Source organism: Strigops habroptila, chromosome 2 (assembly GCF_004027225.2).
Source record: "Strigops habroptila isolate Jane chromosome 2, bStrHab1.2.pri, whole genome shotgun sequence".
Lineage (NCBI taxonomy): Eukaryota > Metazoa > Chordata > Aves > Psittaciformes > Psittacidae > Strigops > Strigops habroptila.
The window spans coordinates 69,692,182-69,711,897 of record NC_044278.2 but is presented as its reverse complement, the minus strand read 5'-3'; the positions used below and the strand labels follow the sequence as shown (position 1 = coordinate 69,711,897).

Below are 19,716 nucleotides of genomic sequence, written 5' to 3'. Positions count from 1 at the left end.
TATTTCCCTGAAGAATTCCCGCTCTAATGTCATTGCTGGAGGTGCAGGAAAAGGCAATTTATTCCAGCAAAGTATGAGGAATATTTGAGACTAAAGTTGTGAAAAAATGAGTTGTTTTATTTCTTGGATTTATGGAAAATAATTCCTTTTGCCTCTTTCCATCGTTACATGCTACTGTTGTACTATATTACACTGTGTCTTTTTATATGCATACCTGTGTACATATATGCACATTTATATGTACATAAAGAAATAACTACATAAATAAGTTGTATATGTAGATATACATGCAGGCACATAAATACATAAATGTAAGCATGCACACATATAAATAAATGTTCGCCTCTGACTATCATGGTTGCACACCAAAATAGAACCTAATAAAGAGAGGGGATATTATACCATCTGTCCAGTGTCCCACATTTTGTTCTTGCTTGCACCTGGAGCTAATGAGGTTATTATTTTGCATTTTCTCCTTTAAACTCGAATGACCCAAAGAAGGAGGAAAGTCTTTGCCTCTTGGATGTGTTCTGGAGAACAGAGTGGATATGCCACAATTTTCTCCCAAAGCATCTGATGATAGTCTCTGACAACAAGTCTTGCCATTACTGACACACACTAGCTCACCTAAACTGTTATTCAGGAAGATAAAAATTGACACATCCATGACATTCTTTCTATCAGCAAAGAAGCAGATGATGACAAACAAGGAGCAGTGTGAGACTAAAATCGATGCTTTGAACCATCCAAATTCCATATATAAAATCTCAATTTTTTTCTTAATATTGGTGCATATTACTGACATGTTCTGCAGAATTAAAATGTACCTCAATGTTATTATTTCACTTTTGTACTAAAATGTATCTAAAATGATACCCAAACAAAAAAGTAGGCAGATACAGTAATGGAATATTTTTTTCTCTTTATCCAGTACAGGATAAAAGACATATGTCATCTAATTATCTCATTTCCTTAAGTCTGAACCTGTTCATGTCAGACTTTGTTAAAGAAGACTTTTAAAGGAAAACCAAGTGATGCCTTACCAATTTCCTCAGAGAGTTTTTTTCCACAAAGTTATATGTCAGTGAGTTCAAGGAGTCTGTTTGTTGTTCAGTTTTCATATAGATGTGGTGTGCTATAACACTTCCATAGAGAAACACAGCTGCTCATTTAAATGTCGTTAAAACTGTTATATGGAAGTAGACCTAATCCTATTTCTCCTTCTAGATTTTATTTTCATGTAATCCAGGACTTTTGCTCATGTATTATATATCATTATGAACTAAAAGACATTTTCTTTATCTGAGTAAGTTGCAAGGAAGGCAGTGTACTACTCTTTTTCACTCATTTTTAAGCAAATATTGAACAGCTTGGGTGAAGAATTTAAAGGAAAAAAATCGTCATTCTTAAGCTGGAGCAGTATGGAATAATTTCTTCTTTGCGGCACTCCTGAGCAGTCTTTGTGCTTGGTGACCCTTTCTCCTTTGGTTCTAAGAGAGGGGGGGACCGATGATGACAATGTGTGTTGTGAGGCAGTGAGGAAGGAAATCCACGTTTAACAAAACTGAGGTGTGAGTGGAAAAGGGGCATCCTATGAAACAAGGCTGTTGGCAAGGAGAGAAACTTTGAGCTTTACCTAAGTTTCAGTTGGCTTTTTCATTGTGTTCACCAGCCACAGTGGATATATGCTGCAGCAACCATAACCACACAAGTAATCTCACCTGGGAGATACAGATAAGAAACTCCCACAGAGCATGTAATAAGGGAGCTTGCACTCTCACTTGCACAGAGCAAGGCCTGCCAGGTGCTGTCAGTGCCCCAAAAGGGGCTGCTAGCTGATAATTTGACCTTGTTTTGCAAAAATAAAATTGTACTGGTTGGCAGAGGAGTTGATTTTCACCACGTCTTTCTCCCACTTTTGATGATGGTTTTTTGAAGAGCCCACACCAGTGACTGACTGACCATCAAATGGGATGGGACTTACTAGGTGGGGGAATCACTGCAGTGGGGACCTGTGAGCCATGGTTTTATGACCATTTTCTGACCATTTTATGTCCTGAGATGTGGCAAAGCTGATCTGATGAGTTCTGTGAAAACATTTAGATAACTAAATCAGAAAGGTAGCTTAGAAATGGGCTTTTCTATAGCAGGCGTCTGCATTTAGTATTAAAACGTGTCCCTTGGGCAATATTTTTCCTCTATCGCACCTTCATCTTGTCTGCCCTGGTAGGTCCACCACCTTTAAGGTGTTTGAGCTTGCTTATAGAGCAAAGCTTATTCTCGGTAAGACGGGCTGTGATAATAGGACCAATGTGCCCCTCCACATTAGTTCCCTGCTGTGGACACCCCTGGGTGGGGTTCATCTCCTCCAAGAGTGCTCACCTCCTCAAGGCACTTAATGAAGTGCCTAAGTCACTTCAAGGAGGAGGGTTATGGCGAAATCCCCCCATTGGAGGGTGCACTCAGGGCTTTGACCACACACCTCAAATATGCACCCATGGCAGGGGCAGGATCTGATCCACCAGTTCAGCAGGGTGAGGTGTTTGTCCTGTTCAGGGTAGCGCTGTGCAAAGCCTTATCACTCACTAAGAGGAACTCAGGGGCTAGAGGGCTGCTAAGCCTGAAGGGGCTGGTGGGCACTAAATTTACCATTTTTAGTTTACCGACCCTACCAAGGAGATGATTTCCGAGGGTGGCTGCTGAGATAGGGACTAGCATGCCTGTTTCCCTGTAATAAAAGTATCGTTCAGCTGCCTACGTGGCAGGTCAAAGTGAATTGACAACTGTCATTTTCTTATTATTAGTTTCACAATAATTTGTATTTCCTTTAAGCACAGCTCCATAAAATCTCACCTTTATTTTATTTTACTTTTGAAGAAAATTTCTGGGCTTGACTGCTGCAAGGAAAAGCTTGAAAAAAATATAAAACCAGGGACACAAGAATCAGAAAATAGTATTTCAACGGGCACTTGAAAAATGTTGCCATTTTTAATGCATCACATTGTTCATGATTTTTTGAATTCTTGGTGTTGTTAGCAAAAAAAAAAAAAGAATAGGGTTTGGGTTTTTTTAAGAGATGTATGGAATAATGGGCTGCTACAGGATAAATACTGAAGAAAATGTATTTGTTTCATCATCATCTGTACAAAAGCAGTAATAATGTTAATTCTTGTAACATACTGAAAAAGGCAGAAGAAAAAGGAAATTTTATTATTGGCTAATAAAGCTTTGCCAGGTGTTCATTTAGTGGAGATGAAGAACATTTTGCAGTCTCCGTAAGGTTGTTTAGTCCCACCACTGCTACTAGTTCTGTATGTTTTAACTTTGGATAATTGGTCAGGGACATAGTTAAAGGCATGAAAATATAGAAGTCAGAATTTAGGGGCATTCTCTGCTATCTTTTGAAATTAATGAAATAACATCTGGGTTTCAGCTGATTTCATTCTCACAGGAAATAGTGCTGGGCTTATTACTGTTACTACCACAACTGTCATAGAAAGATTCCTACATTTTACTGAGTAGTGATAGAAAATTCATTTGATCTTATATAATGTTTTCATGGTTGATAAGATTTACATATGACATTTCTGTATGATTAAAAGTACTGGAATTTCATTGCAGTGGGCATTAACTCTTGTGATTGAAGTTAAGGGAGATTTTTTTTTTATAGCTAATCAAGAGTTTAACTGCCTCTGGGGCATTTTAAGAAAATGTTATACTGTACTTAACGAACATTATACTACAAATAAGAGTGATATTCCTGTAATTAAAACAGTCTGGATATTGCTTAATGAATGTTTTTCTTATCTTAATGTATAGGCAGTAAGTATTCATGTAGTTGCCTTTATTAACTTGTGGAGTTAGTTAAAAAGCTGGTTAAAACAGTAAGTCCATATCAGGCCAATATAAAATGCTTATGTAGGGATTTCATTGCTGTTATAAATGTGACTAGTTAAAAAATAAACACAGATGCTTGTTTGTGCTATCCTGAGCCATACTGCAGGGTAGTATTTCTGCCTGTAGACATTTCTAAAGTTGAGCATTGCCTGGAGCCCTGCAGTATTTCCAAGTGTTCTTCTTTATTGTCCATTTAGGAAGTATTTTAAAATTTCCACCAGGCTTGTATTCAAAAGCAGAGAGCGGTTGGTTTTCAATTAGTGTCGCTACACTTGCTGTTGGACTAATGGCATTGTGCATTCGTTCTTTTTTCTGTCATATTGCATCAGCCTTGATGTAAATACAACATTTTATTTTTTTGATGTAATTGTGACACATTTTAGTTCTATTCTACAGTGGTTTCATATTTACTGATTGCTTGCTAAATTGTTCTTCACTGCTCAGTTATTTGACACAGAAACAATTCTGAATAAGATCAGTTTAATACAAAATTATTTTTGTACATAATGATTCTACAAAATAATGCTTGGCTAAACATAAATCATAGTTTTGCTTTTAATCTTAGTCTGAAAATATCATGCAGATTTCCCACCCCACCCCCCCCCCAGCTGAGATCGAGCATCTCCATATTGTTTAAAAGATATTCACCAGCTGGATTGCATCTGCATGCATCTAAGTCACAATTTTGCACAAGTCTCTATGCCAAAACCTGAAAATAGCAGGTTGGCCCACGTATAGTCTAAGGACACATGGAAATGGAACAGTTTCATAATTCAAAATTAATCCCCAGTCCTGCAGGCACTTAAGCACACGGTTAATTTTAAGTGTTTTGACTAGTCCTTTTGATTTCTCTGGGCCAAGCACATGCTTGAGTGAGTTTACAGGAGCAATATCTCAAAGTGCAGAGAAGACTGCAATATTGTTTTGTTTTTCCTAAGTAGTAAAAATGTCTGTGCTTTATTTAGTAGCATAATTTACATACATTTCTAAGTACAGGAATCATCAAGCTGTTTGTGCTTTGGCTAAGTGTAGACTGCCGTAAATTGCAAATCAAGATAAAATACAGCCTGTTTAGTGAAAAATTCTCAGCAGTGTGAAGGGAACCTCAGTTTATAAAATAAACCCCCCCCCCAACCAAAATTACAAAGACCACAGTTTGTCATAAAAAGAATCAGAAATTTTGAAAGACCCAAAGTGGGTGACAGATTTCTTCTTTCTTATGACTTCTGCAGCACCAGTATATTGGCTCGATTCATTTCCGTCTGCTAAATATTTTCAGGCACGTCTTTAGAGTAATTTTGTTTTAACTCAGATGTAAATCAGAACTGATTTTAAGGACTGTACTGTTTTCCTTTTCTCTTACGCTGGGCAGATATGGATATCTAACCTGCATAGGCTTTGGTGAACATAGTGGCACTGTGTTACAGCAAAGTCATTTAACAGGCAGGAAGGGCACTTTATTGATTCTGACTTTATCAAGCGCCTGTTTCTTATTTTGCATAGAAGTCATTAACAGCCCTCTCCTGAACTGCTGGGGAGGCTTTGGCTGTTTGGGACACAGACTGTAATGACAGTGATTAGTGCTGAATTTTCGAATCCTGGTCTCAATCTTGACCTTGCAGCATTTAGCCAGTGCGCACACAGCTGGACCGGTGGTAAGAACTGCAAGAGCTCAGTGGTGGGGATGCTCCCTGTATCCTCGTGTTGGCACCGACACAGAAGGAAGAGGGGGTAGTAGGAAATAAAATAGGGGAAAAGCATATTCAGTGAGAAAATAAGCGCTCTCCAAACCTTGTTATCAATTTTTGCATATGTGTACGTAGAGACTTGGGTGTGTGCAGGGTCGAGGTGAGTGAAAACGTTGGGGCAGAATTAGTAAGACGGGAAGTGCCGGTGGTGAGCTGGAGGGGAGAATGGGAGGAGGCAAGAGTGGTTTTGTAGTGACGTAAAGAACCTCCTCAAAGTTCGACTTTTCTGCAGAGGCCACCAACATGGGTCTGACTCTGTAACAGTGCAACCATCACAGATTTGTGGAGTTTATACATTCACTTCCCAAGACAGAGTTTGGCCTGGGACGGTCCAGGACAGCTTGCTAGTAATACGTGCCTAATCCTCCTCCTGAACTGGAAGATGCTTGACTCCAGAAGCCATGCTTTTTCCTGTTTGTTGCACAGCCTTCAGCACGCTTGGTGCATCTTGGCTTGTACACAACAGTGATAAATCAAAGTAAATCATACATTGATGTCATACATCCAGATTAATCTCTTCTTACTTCTGAATGCATATCTTAAAAAAGGCTGATTTTAGGTATATTCCTTTCAAAACCTCTTGATATGGTATTGAATCTTCATCTTTATTGCGGGATGCTTTTGTTATTTAAAATGTGTTGTAATTTTCTGTCTCAGCTGTTGCAATTCTGTAAAAATTATGTAATGCGAGAGCTTTTGTTGGGAAAACAAAATTTTACAAAATCTCTTTGCAGTGTTGTAGATTTAAAAAATGCAACAGAAACAACGTTAGTTAAATAAATGAAAGCACTTAAAACTTACTTATAGCAATTAAAAGTTCAAAACTTTATATTTAGTGTTTATGTATCTTCATACATAATGTATCTTCAGAAAACAGGGAAATTAATTTTTATCTGAGCTACGCCTTCCTTTGGTTAAATATGTTGAAGTGAATGTGTCATAGACAGAGTGCTTTCCCATTGCCCTGCAGTGATGTGGGTTTGACTGAGCAGCAGAAAACATCCCAAGGAGCTGTAAACATTGCTAATGGTTAAAGCAAAGCGAGGCGCAGCTCAGCTCAGGAGTACTTTGTGGGCATGAGGAGGTATTCGGAGTTATCCACACTGTAAGGAAGGGAGCGAACCCTCGACTGTGTGTCACATATGTTAAAGCTCCCCAAGACAGGACACCAATTAACCTTGGATGATAGCAAACACACACACACAGGCTGCCCGAGAGAAGCAGCCTGTTGCCATTAGTAGGAAGCAGCAGCCCTTGTCACCCTGAGCCATTATTTAAATCTCTTCAAGAATTCCCTTATTAAGTCACAGAAAAGTAGCACTCTCCTCTTCCTCACAAACAGACTGTTTTTGCTGCAGTGGAAACAGGAGATGTTGACAATATGAGACACCAGTGGTCCTTTTATTTTTATCCTTGCTGTCTAATTTGGCCATTTTGAACTGAAAAGAAAAAAAAAAAACCCTGATCCTCAGTCAAAGCAATCCAAGGCATGGTGGAGCTCAGAATGAACCAAAACAACAGGGTCAAATGTAGTTGAAAGAACATGGTGGCGTAAATAAAAGATCCTTTTTTTTTCTTTACGTTTAGTGCTGGTGGGAGGAGAAAGTTTGGTTAACTATTTAACCTATGATAGCCTTTTATCATTTTATGGCTTACGGGTCCATGATTTTAAGCCTTTGTCAGTAAGTTCCTGGTTTGTAGTCGATCTTTTCTCTGGTGTCCAATTATATGACTTAAATCGATTTACTGGATATAGGAAAAAATTATAAATAGCAGATGAAGGCACATATTTTTCCTAAAATTAATAGTCAGCAACTTTGGATTTGGTACCCAGTTTCCATTTAGACCCTAAACTGCTTTCTTCCACTCATGTCTGCGTTGTGATGTTTTTTACTAGCGGGGCTCTCCCTCTTCTTCACCATTTGCTTCGCCTTTCTATTTTTTGGCTATAATGCGATGTATCCTGATCAGTTGGAGCAAGCACTTGCGAAAGGTCACTTGGAATCCCTCTTTTCATTTCTCCCCGCTACAGTTTTTCCAGCAGGCAACCGCTCCTGGGAGCGACCCCCTCCAATCTGTCCCTTTTTATACCCAAAGCGGGTTGTTACGGGGGTTAAATTTCTTAATTTACCGAGTTCTTGTGAGCGCTTCTTCATCCCACTGCACTCAGTCCCCGCAGCTGCGTGCAGACCGCCTGTCTCTCTAAGGGTACTGTGAAAGTGTTAGGACTTATCCTTTCACCTTCCTCAAACTTGAGGGATGGGGGGACTGATTTTACACCTGTATATCTCACATCACCTTCAGGGGAATTGAATCTCCAGGTTACATCAGTGTAAGTATCAGCTTTATGGGGGGAAGTTTAAAATCAGACAAAGCCTCTTCCAGGGCGCTTTGACTGGTAAGAAAAGCTGCTTGTCAAGACATCTCAAACCACGAGAGCTGGTGGCTTCTGCCAGCCCTGACAAGGGGGTAGGTTTGCGGGGTTCTTAATTAGTTTTTGGAGGGTCAGGGAAATGACCATAGTGGGTCTGGAACAAAGGAAGAAATGAAAATGCAAAGCTGAGTGTTTGATATGTTGATAACCCCCCAGTTTTAATTTTAGCCTAATTGGATCAGGGTTAGTGGCAGTCATTAGGTAAAGTACCTTCCCGAAGTTCTGGCTTTATTCAAAAGTAAATATCATAGCTCTTCACTTTTAACATAAGTCGTCTTTTTTTTTTCTTTTTTTTTTTTTACTTCCCCCAGAGAAGAACTGCTCAGTTTACCTCGGATTTATTTCTACTGAGAAAGCGCAAAGATTTCAGGGACCTGTATTCTGATGGTAACGCTTGTGATGTGAGCTTTTGTTTTCCATGTGAGGAGGAAACATTAGCATTTTTTCACATGTTAACTTTTCAACAATTGCAGGGAATTTCTTTTTCCTTAAAAACTGCCGTCCTTTTCTTTCTCCTCCCCTTTTCTCTCTTCTTGATATTTTTATTTCCCTTTTATATGGAGACTTGTAGATTTTGTCACTTCAAACGTTAGCTGTTCCTCCTCTTTTCTTTCGCTTTACAATACACACTAGGAGATTTATTTTTTTTGCATATTCCTCCCCTTTCTCTGTGAGATATTGTAGTTGACCAAATTTAAAACACTACAGTATTTAGCATCCCCGCAGTGCCATTTTAAGTATTTGGACCTGGAAAATGCCCCAAGCAATAACTACCTGAATTGCTTTTAATTACACAATATAGCTGCATCATTTTACTTCAGATTCTTTTTGATTGATGCTGTAAGGCAATTGTAACCATGGATGATGGGATTAAGTGCCTCTTGAAGTGACTTTAGCTTCTTGTGGGAACAAAGGGAAAGAAGAGAACACTTAGTCCCTTTTTGAGTGAACAGCCTTTTTTCACTTGCTATATAAAGAAATACAATTAACAAACATTATCCCCAGAGGTGAATTGAAATGTACATGCGGACAATAACTGCTCTTGACTGCAATTAGACATATATGATCCGAGGTATTTTGGCCATTCATTAGTGCTAATTGTTTGAGAAACAAGCCCACAGAACAAATGATTAAAATGTTAGTGCCATAACCAGGATTATTAGCATGTGTGATAAAATGCATGCGCCGCAGCTGTACCAATAAAACTCTCTGGCGAGTCGCTTTGATTCGACAAATACTCAGCTCGGCTGCGAGCCCGTCCTATTTGCACAGGGCCTGCTGATATTTATAACAAACAACTTATATCTTCTTTTCTTAATTAGAAAGAATTACTATGCAAATTGCAGGGCTTTGTAATTTCAAAGAAGTTTCCTTTGTCTTTGGTGGATTATTTGTGTGTGGTTGTGAGCTACTCCCTAGAAAATTCAATCTAGGAAAACCATTATATTTACTCTAGGTTGGGGTTTTTTTCACATATTAGAGAAATAATTTGCAGGAGATTTTGCTGCATTAGGTGTTTCATGTTCAGTGGTCTTGGTTCACTTCTGTCCTTCTGCCACAGCACCACAGATAGCCAGGATTGTGGTTGGTATGCAGTTACGTGAATGCAGGTTAGAAATACACATTGTGGAAATTATCCGTGTTTTTTAATGGTTTTAGTCAAATGCTGAAAAATGCTCTTTGGAAACACTTTGGCAACACTGTGCCAAAGACTGTAGAAGGAGAGATTTGGCCTATTGAGCAATGGATATTATTCCATGCTTTCAGTAGATCATAGTGTAGCGTCTCTTCCAGGGATGATTTGATGTAGCAAATAAACAGGGAACAGAGGCACAGGTTAAAGTGCTGATCCTGAAAATCACTTGTGGGAGTACTTTATTTTGTGAGCTGTACGCTGTTGGCTCTGATGAGACTACACAGGTGTGTGCAGTTAAGTATATGTGTGAGTATGAGCAACACTGGAATGTGAAAATGCAGTTTACAGCAGGGAAATGTATATAATTTGGGGCAATTTCACTGGTTGCATCCACTCTGTATGGCTGCCATTGCAAAGTGCAATGTCTCTTAGTAATCAAAAAGGTTTTCTTTTCTCCTTCCTGAGGATGAACTATTTGCTCTTGGGTGAAACGGTTCTCAAAGGATCACGAGTAACTTTAACTCACCAGCTACTTTTGCATATTTGATGAAGACTTTAGTAGAGTGTTATGCTTGCTGAAGAAATTTAGTTTCATTTCCAAGACCCAAGAGCACTCAGTGTGCTGCTAGATGCTATGAATGAAAATATGCTGCTGTAAAACAATTTAATGAGCATTACCCAATAGCCTAGTCCTTGTTTTAACTTACAGTGCTTAAAGGAAGAAACATTGTCTTAGCAAATTCTCTTGGCTTATGTCCATGTGTTTAGTTTAAAACATAGTCAAGCTTAGTTTGAATCATTAAAATACTTGCAGTCAGGAAACATATGTAAGATTTTCTTCCTCTTTACAGCACACAGTTAACAATATAATTGAGATTGCAGTGCTGTGTGGGTTTTTTTGTCCTAAAAAAGTAACCGCTGGGGATGTTTTTATTCTATCAAAAGAACAGAAGTTGAGATAATCAGAATAGTGTTTCCTACCACAGTAGCTAACTGCTCATATGCATAGCACCCTGGGCCTTGCTGCTGTTTTAAAAAGGTTTATAAGCAAATGGATTTCTTAATAAATTCACTTCTTCCTCTACATTTCATTTTATTGTAGAACATAAAAGTTCACTACGCAAGGAAAATGCAGAGTGAGAAGATGATTTTTTAGGAATATATGTCAAAATAATAGCATACGAAAACATTTACTGTAGTCACACCTAAGCATACTTGTTGAAAACTCTGATTTTACAGGTATTTTTCTAGAAATCTTTGTTTTGAAAGGAGAAGTATGCTGTGTTGGTCCACTGGCATCAGCTCCTCCTGTACAGCTTTTTTCTGGCCATACCTCTTGAAAAAATTATTGCTTCTTCAACTTGCTAAAATGTTCCATAAGACTAACAAATTGACACATTAACAGTATATTTTTATAATAATCTGTGTCCTGAGAAACCTGTGGTTTAGGCCCTGTGGCTACAGCATTGATTAGCTGAGGAGGAGATACCTATAGTCAGCAGGTGATAGTATGTCCAACATTAAGCCTGTCAGGTGATGGTATTTTAATGGATTAAATCTACTACTTCTTTGGAGTTAGGTAGTTTGCTGGGGAAGTTATACTGCTCCCCTATCTAAATGAAAGTTCATAGACCTCAATGGTGACACCTAACTAAATCTGATCTGGAGGTAACAATGGATTTACCTACACACCATTGCATGCAGTAAGCAGAGCAGAGTTGCCTTTATGCGGCTTGCAGCAGTGAGAGAGAAACCAGCTGGTCAAACAGCCATTGGTTCGATGACAGCCAAGAAGAAATCCTGGGAAACATGTGTGATTGGAGATACATCTCATCTCAGCATGCTCTGAGATTATGGTGTTAGCCACGTCTATCGGGTTTCTGGCGTTGGAGGGTTGGTGAGAGGCAGTTATTAAGGGTGCTTCAGGGGCTGCTTGGCTCTAGGCTGGAGTTAACTGTTAATGGGCTGAGCTCTTTGACTCCTTTGTGCCTTTGGGAGCTACAGGGTTGAAGCCATCAGAGAAAGAGAATAGAAGCTAATCACTTTTGTCCCCTCATATATGTTCAGTGAAGGACTGCGGACTTCTTTACTGACCTCTGTGTCAGAGTGAAACAAACCCCTCCTCTTTCCATTTGAGAGAAACCACTCTTCCACCTCCTCCTTGCTCTCCCAAAGTGTACTACTGCAAGAAAATGGGATTAAGTGGATTTTACTAGCAGCCACTTGATTTGCCACAAGTTGTGTTACCATCCCCACTTCAACATGAAGCAGGGGACATCAAGTGGTTTGTGGGAGAGGGGCAAAGAGGGCACTTAGGAGAGACTCAGTGGATCTCAGTTGCATGTCTGCAGATGTTGTCAGGACATCCACCACCTAAGTCTGGAAGCTGCTGATGAAGATTTATTAGCAAGGATAACACTGGCACTTGGAATAAAACAACGTGTCATTTCTGTTTAACAGCAAAGCTGTCCCCTTTCTTAGGCTGAATTAGGCATTACCAGGCATGTTACAAGGAAGAGTCTGGCAGTGGATTTTTGTGGACTTATAAAGTAGGTCCACCCAAGACATGCAGAGGCACAGCAGAGGAGGTGGTGGAATAGTTGTCCTTTTCAATTTAGTTTACTGAGATAAAATGTAATAAAAGCTTTCTTCATCTTTTCGACCCAAGACTTGCATTCAGCTTTTAGGGTGCATGCTCTAGGGGAAGAGAGGGTTCTTCTATGGGGTTATCTTAGGAAGGCAAGTATTGTAGTGATCTGTCAGCCTCACACCATGTTGGCTGTGATTTAGATTGACTGAACTCATTTCCAAGCATTTTGAGAGGGTTAGTCATGTTCATGTCAAAGAAAACCCACGTGCACAGGTAGCCATGTGTCATCCAAGTGTAGCAACTTGGGAAGCATTATTAAAAGGGGCATAGGAAAATGCATGGGTCCCTGACATGATGCGATAATGACATGTTCAGCATGGTGCTAGAAAAGCTTTGCATTATTCAAAGTGCTGAATAATATACATGATAATGCATAATGGTGTTATATGGTAGGATTATTTTGTGGAATAAGTGACTTGTGCTCTGAGTATGAAGGCAAATTGTATTACTTTGTCCTCGTTTTTCATGTATGAGTAGGCCTGGCGGGTACAGTGTGAAACGGGGAGGAACAGGAGCAGGCAAGGGGATTTTTTTGGAGGGCCATGGAACACAGAAGCACCCTCTGCAATTTATTTCTCTGTGCTTATAATTACGGAGCAAAGCAAGCTCCCTGCGGCACTCAGGGCAGCCTCCCCAGCAGCCCCACTGCCTCCAAGTACACCAACCCAGCTCATGCCTAGAGTGGGTTAGATGGTCCCTGACCGGGAATACCAGCACAGGGTGGAGGCCGCCACAAACCTGACACCTCCAGCCCATGCGGATGCCACCTACTCAAACCGTGGGGCACCACAGGCTCACACCTGCACCGGAGCATGGTGCACAAAGCATTTAGAGACTTTAAAAGGCACCGCAGTCAACAGCCTGCTGATGGGTTTCTGAGCTCTGTTGATGGAAGTCTGTGCTGTGGATCTGGAAATCTGAACGCTTCTGAGAAGACGTGTTTGGATTAGTGAGGTTCCACATTACATGGGGTTTTCATTCCTGTTTTCCTCGTTTCCCCCTCCATCCATTTTGCTTATTTAAAATTTGCATGCAAATGTGTTTGTTGATGTAACGCGAAGGTTGCAAAATCAACTTTGCAAGCCCATGTTTGTTTTAACCAACACCCGTGCTTCATTCACAGCATGCTGTCCAGCCCCTGGAACAAACGTGGCAGATAGATAGCAGCCTCCTCCTAAAGCAGTCCTGATCTGTTCTCAGCACAGCCTCCATTCTATGGGGGAGTCCTATGACAGCAGGAAAAACCAACCACCGCCCTTCTGTATTTAATACTTGCCATAGTGCACAGAACGGGGAGCATGATTAAGGCTGCACAGATAACCTCAGCCCTGTCAGTTCTTCAGTTTTCAGTGTTTAAGTTTGCAAGTTCTGTTGAACATAGCAGTTTTGGCGGTTTATACTGTAATTAGCTGTAATACTGATACCTCCCTACCTCGACTCTTCCTAAGGAAAAAAGAAAATATAAATAACCCAAAACCAGCCACTGTCTAGGTAGGAATGTTTCTCTTTTAAAATATAGTCAACTATTCTCTACAGCATTGTAGCCAAGAGTCTAATCTCAAAAATGTCCTTTACAGGGTGGATTCTCCTCTGCCAGCTGGTGTTCCTAAGCTTAGTTACCACTTTGCATCATCTCACAAGTACGTTCCCAGGCGAGCTGTGCTGTATGTACCTGCAGATGATGAAAGGAAGATACAAAAAATCCCATCACTAAACGTAGATTGTGCGGTGCTGGACTGTGAAGATGGTGTGGCTGTGAACAGAAAGGTAATTAAAAATTATCTATGTGATATAATCAGCCTTAAAGAGAACTTGTGGGAAAACATTGCCTTTGCCTTGGGAAAGCGACAACCAGAGAGACAAAGATAAATCTTAAGATATACAAAGTAACGTAAGAGTGGTAGGCTTTGTGAAGGTGTTGGGAAAATCTGCTGGCCCGGGTCTGAAAGGCATCCCATGTGAGTAAGTGAGGGGGGAGTTTTGAAGGAGTACAGAGCTGAGTGTAAGCTTTCATCATAGAAGAGTGGGAGACACTGTTGTTACTGCTGCATGTTTCTTAAGGAAGAGGAGGAAATGGTCTGTGAGAAGAGAAGCAGGAAAGAAAGACTTAGTTCAGAATCACCAGGTGCGGGGTTTGCTGCTGAAATGAAAGCATCTTCAGATTGTGAGCAAAACAGCATGGCTTTGGGTTTGAGCCTTGGGGTGTTTAGAAAGATTTTCTTCCTGAGCTTTCTGGAAGAAATGCTGTTAGGGATGTTTCTGAAGGAAAGAGAAGTTAGAACCTGAGTGTACCAGGGTTTGAACAACAGTTTAGATTGAAGGAGCTGCAAAAAAGCAGGGAGATAGACGTGAAATCTGTCAAGTACCAGTGCCAATTTTTCATTGACATTGAATTGTGAAAGAAAAGAGAATGATGTAGCATGCATTCGGGTTTGCTTGCAAGCAAATTTTTTAAATATACGAAAATAGCCATTTTAAAATGTTTCACATCTGAGAATCATTTAGGTTGGAAAAGACCTTTAAGATCATTGAGTCTAACCATAAACCTAACGCTGCCAAGTCCACCATCTTAAACAATGTATAGGAGAAACTGATATAAATGTTTGCTAGGGAAAGCTATGTCTGAACAGGAATGTAAGCTTGCTATCACATTATTTTCATATTTGTCAGTTTTCCTATCCATGTTACAGTGCTTCAAACTACAGCAAACAGTGTTTAGGTTTCAATATGAATGTGTTGTCCAGGAAGCTATGAAAATAGGCTTGAAAATTTTATCGTGTCATCTCAAAAATGTGGATGAATTTGTTTGTTTGTTTTTTGTTTTGGGTTTTTGTTTTTCTTTTTGTTTTTTGCTTTGTTGTTTGTTTTTTGTTTTTTGTTTTTTGTTTTGTTTTGTTTTGTTTCTTGGGAGTTAATGCTTTCCAGAAGGACTTTCTTGGATAGTGCGCTCTTTAACCTTTAGCTCTTTATAGGTATATTGGAAAGAATAAAGTTTACAGAGTTTGCATATGTGTATTTTAGTTCTGAAAAGTGACAGTAGCATCTCTGGATGTTCATGTGTACTGCTGAAGACAGCTGGAAAACATTTTCCTGTTGCTAAAATTCTGTGTGAAACACAGATTATATCTGCTGTCATGGCGAATTAGTATTGTTTAGGTTATATTTGGGGGGCTGCTGCTGTAAGATGACACAAGACACAATTGTGTATTAAACTGTAGTATTTTTAGGTGCAGCTTAATTATATCAAACAAATAATTTCTAGCAGAAGCATCTACTCGTAACAGAAGATTACAGCAAAAAAATTTTTATGCTCAAAAGTGACAAAGTTGATAGTAGTAATTTCTAACAGGAGGGAGCCCAGGCAGGGCCACCACTGTGGTCATGGCATGGGAGGAGAGGCTGATGAGCTCAGTTTGTTCATTCTGGAGAAGAGACGGCTGAGGGGGCCTCGGTGAAGGTTTTGCTGACTGGAGACAAGGGAAAAAAGTCTTTCCCATGCAGGTGATCAGACACTGGAAGAGGTTGTCCAGAGCAGAAGCGCATTCTCCCTCCATGGGGGTATTCCAGCCTTGGCTGGGTGAGGCCCTGATCTGATCAACCTGATGTGGAGTGGTAGTTATCCATGCTGTGGGGAGAGAGATGGACAAGATGGTTTCCTGAGGTCCCTTCCAACCTGAATTAGACTGTGTGATTGCACGATCTAGTAGCAAAGTGTAATTCAAAGTGACTGGAAGATTGAACTAATTTTTATATCTGCCACAGATACTGAAGAAGACTTTGAGACTTAGGTTCTGTGAATGTGAAGCTGAAATTATTATTGCTCTTGCAGCTTACTTTATTGGTGTTTATGAGTTGTTTGGAGACCTGTGGCCTGTTGCACATGGGTCATCTCAAACTGAGAAAAAAACCCAACACTGGGAAACACAGCAACACTGAGCATATCCTTTAATCATTATTCTAAAACAAATAGTACTGATGAATTTGACTGTTTATTGCCATGTTTTGTATCACTAAAAATTATACTTCTGGATTTTCTTGAAAGTGCCGCAGAAATGTTGGGTTTGGGGAAAATCAAGGACCTGGTTGAAGGTTCACTGTGCCTTGGGTCAAACTTATCTGTCTACAGAAGGCCTTTACTTGCATCAAGTCCAAGCAGCAAGTTTGAACCACATATTAACAAGTCTATTTTAACAAGATGCTCTGTGTTTTGTATCAAGATTAAGTTAGATTTGGAGAGATCAAGAATCTGGAATATTGGCAGCTCCATTTGGTTGCTCATTTTGAGGGAAACAAGGAAGATGAGCTTCCTACGTCTGAAACTGATAACATTTGCAAAACTGCATTTGGTTTTGTAGCTGCTTTTGAAGCTGCAGTCATAAATTAAAAATCTTTATTTTCTAAACAATATTTTCCCTCAAAGAAATTTCAGAAGATACCGTGTCCTCACAGTTATGGTTTGTAATGGCTCACAGAAAGCACCAGAAGAGGGGAGGCCATACTCCAAACTGTATAACATTTTGATGCCTGCATTTCATAGCTTCAAGAGCTACAGCACTGACCATGATTTCAGGTATCATCATCTGCTGACTCCTCCTTTTTTTCAATCTTTTTTTCTAGTTGATATTTTGACTAAATCAGAAAAAAAAAATAAGAAAAACAAACCTTGCAGCAAGAACTTCACAAGGAAAAAATTTCTCAGCGAATTTTCTGAGGGGAACCAGTGGGAAGAAATAGCTAAAAAGCAAAGTTATAGTATGCTGAATATTGAGCCTGCAAGTAGCGTGAGAGCTGATCCTGCTGTGAGAGTAGGACACATGAGGCTTCTGCAACCCCCCTGGGACTGAACAGAGCTGTACGAAGTCTTCAAAAATTCAGAATAGGAATTCAGATAGGAAGATATCCCAGTGTTGCTAAAAATTTCAGCCATCTTTTACAAAGCTCGCTTTAGTCTTGCTGAACATATCCTGCTAGTCATGCTGGCCTCAAATCCTGGTTGACCAAAACCTCAAAAACACTGTTTTTAGAGGTTCAGATGCATAGTGTCACATGGAGTAGACTGCCAGCTGTCTTTCCAGTGTCTGACTCTGTAAGACATTGGGAATTTCTATGATAGAAATTTAGGTTTTGGTTGGGGGGAGAATTGAATACTACTGAAGGCAAATTACTTTCCCTGAGCTACTATTCACAGATGAAGGTGGGAGCTCTTCCCCACTGATGTACATGTAAAGTTTCTCCAGTGTTGCTATACATTTTAAAGAAATTACTCAGAGTGTCTCGCTTGGCGATATTTTTAAGTGAACAGTTGAAATAGGAATTCTAAAACTATAAAACTAGAAATAATACAGATTGCACTGCTGATATGTTGCAAATGCATCACACTCTAGAGACTTTTTGTGAAATGGTGCAAAAATAGCCTATGCCTATTTTAGCTCTTCACAGGAGAATGAATATTCTTTCATTTTAATTATAAGAAATAAAAAGTTAAGAAAAGTGGCTGCACCAACATGCTTGAACATGTAATCCAGAAAGCTGAATTGCATGTTATACCACTGAGAGCTCTCTGTGTAGGAGCTGAGCTGTCTGAAGGTACCTCAAGGGCTCTCAGCAGAGCCAGCACTCCCTGGTGTAGCTTTCTCTGTAGCGCTGCATTATTCACTGTACTTCCATGCCAGGTGAACATATTACCAGGTGGAGAAGTCTGCTCCTCCTGTTGGAGAAGGGAAGATTTCCATATCAGTGCTTTCATTGTCCAAGGGCAGAGCGGGCTAAGGTTTCATAGTTGGTTCCCATGGGTCTAGCAAGGTTACCACCCTTACAAGAGAGCTTTCTAGAACAGCATTTTTTCCAGCAGGATCCTGTCTTCAATGCTGCTGTTCTTCAGAGCATCCAGACGTGTTAGCTGCCAGGTCAGCCTAGCAAGAGACCAGTTTGAGCTGCTACTGCATTGTTTATACCTCTTTCTGAGTCCTTGAGAAGAGTTTCAGAGCACTTTTAATGCCTCCAAACCACTGGTATTAGTGGCTTTATCTTCACTGAGGTCATTAGGATGGTTTTGAATAATTGGGATATACGGCGCCTTTCTCTATAGCTGTCTTTAGTCTGCCATCAGGCCAGGTAGGGCACAGTCCCTTCTGCCAAAGATGACCTTTGAAAATTATCTCAGGCAAATTTTGAAGGGTTTAGGTTTCAGCCTTTTCTTTCCATTGAGAATGCCAGTGTTATAATTAAGAATCAAAACAAACCCCCATGTTGCCCCTCCTCGTGGTTTTTTTTTTTTTATCAGAGGTGTAAAAGCAATCCCTTGGAGTGTACATATGGCTGGGAAACATCTATGTGGTTCTTTGACACAAAGCACTTGAAAATAGGAAATCTTATTGTTGTTCCTCTGAAACTAAATAGATCTCATTCATCCAGTAAAAGTTATTGATATTCAGGATCGTGATTGTATCACTTTATCTCTTCTAGATAGAAGTTGTTCTCTCTTCCAGCACTTGAGCAAGAGAAGCTGGGGAACAGGAACCTCAGCTCTGTCCTTTCCTCACATCCCTTCCTCAGGAGGGGAAACAGCAGCTCATGAGCCTCTTCTGTTCTCCCTGCTCCTCTCAGCAGCGAGGGCAAGTTCAGTTGGGCTAAGAGGATGGATAGGGAAGGACCTATTTTGCTTATCCACAGCATGGCCTTTTAGGGTCATAGCATAAATTCATTCCTACTTAATGTCTTGTAGCCACTTAAAAGATCATCGCTGTGCTGTGCCTCAAAAGAAAAAAGAAAAAAATCAATTAATTCTTTCGAATTGTCTGTTTTTAAAAATAAGATTAAAGCCTGACCACTTTTCAAACTGTTCCATTATGAATAACGCATACCTAAGAGATGACTCTGGGTTCATTACAGTTAAGAGCAGATCATCCGCATACATGCTGATTTTATGGAGATTTCTCCCTATGAGAATGCCTCCTCCATCTCTCTAGTGATCTGATCCTGGGGTCAGAACAAACAGCATGCCGACGAGAGAGCATCCTTGCCTACCATTTTTCTCCTAATCTGAGACCTTCTGAACTTTTTATTCCTTATCACTGATGAGGAGAGGTTCTTGCATGTAAAATAACACTTCAACTAAATTTGGGGGTAGAGATAAATACATAAAATGGGTCAGCATGGTATAAAAAAAAAATCCTTTCGTTACTGAAATGCATTTCCTTACTGATCTCATTGAAGGCTTTTACAGTATCAGTGGAAAAAAGCTGCAGTTGGTTTCCATAAACCTCTAGCTACTTCAATTAAAACCAACAGTTTTCCTGTGTTATGTGATGATAATCTTTCTTTTTTTTTTTAATAAAGCCAAGTTGGTTAG

General features: G+C 39.9%; 1 protein-coding gene across 2 annotated transcripts in view; it reads left to right on the top strand.

Moving 5' to 3' along the window:
* CLYBL (citramalyl-CoA lyase) overlaps positions 1-19,716 on the top strand; it is a 174,730-nt gene that overhangs the window by 77,885 nt on the left and 77,129 nt on the right. For both annotated transcript variants that reach the window (XM_030476758.2, XM_030476757.2), the window contains exon 2: positions 13,943-14,132. In XM_030476758.2, coding sequence (XP_030332618.1) covers positions 13,943-14,132 — 190 coding nt within the window. The remainder of the gene's footprint in view (positions 1-13,942; positions 14,133-19,716) is intronic.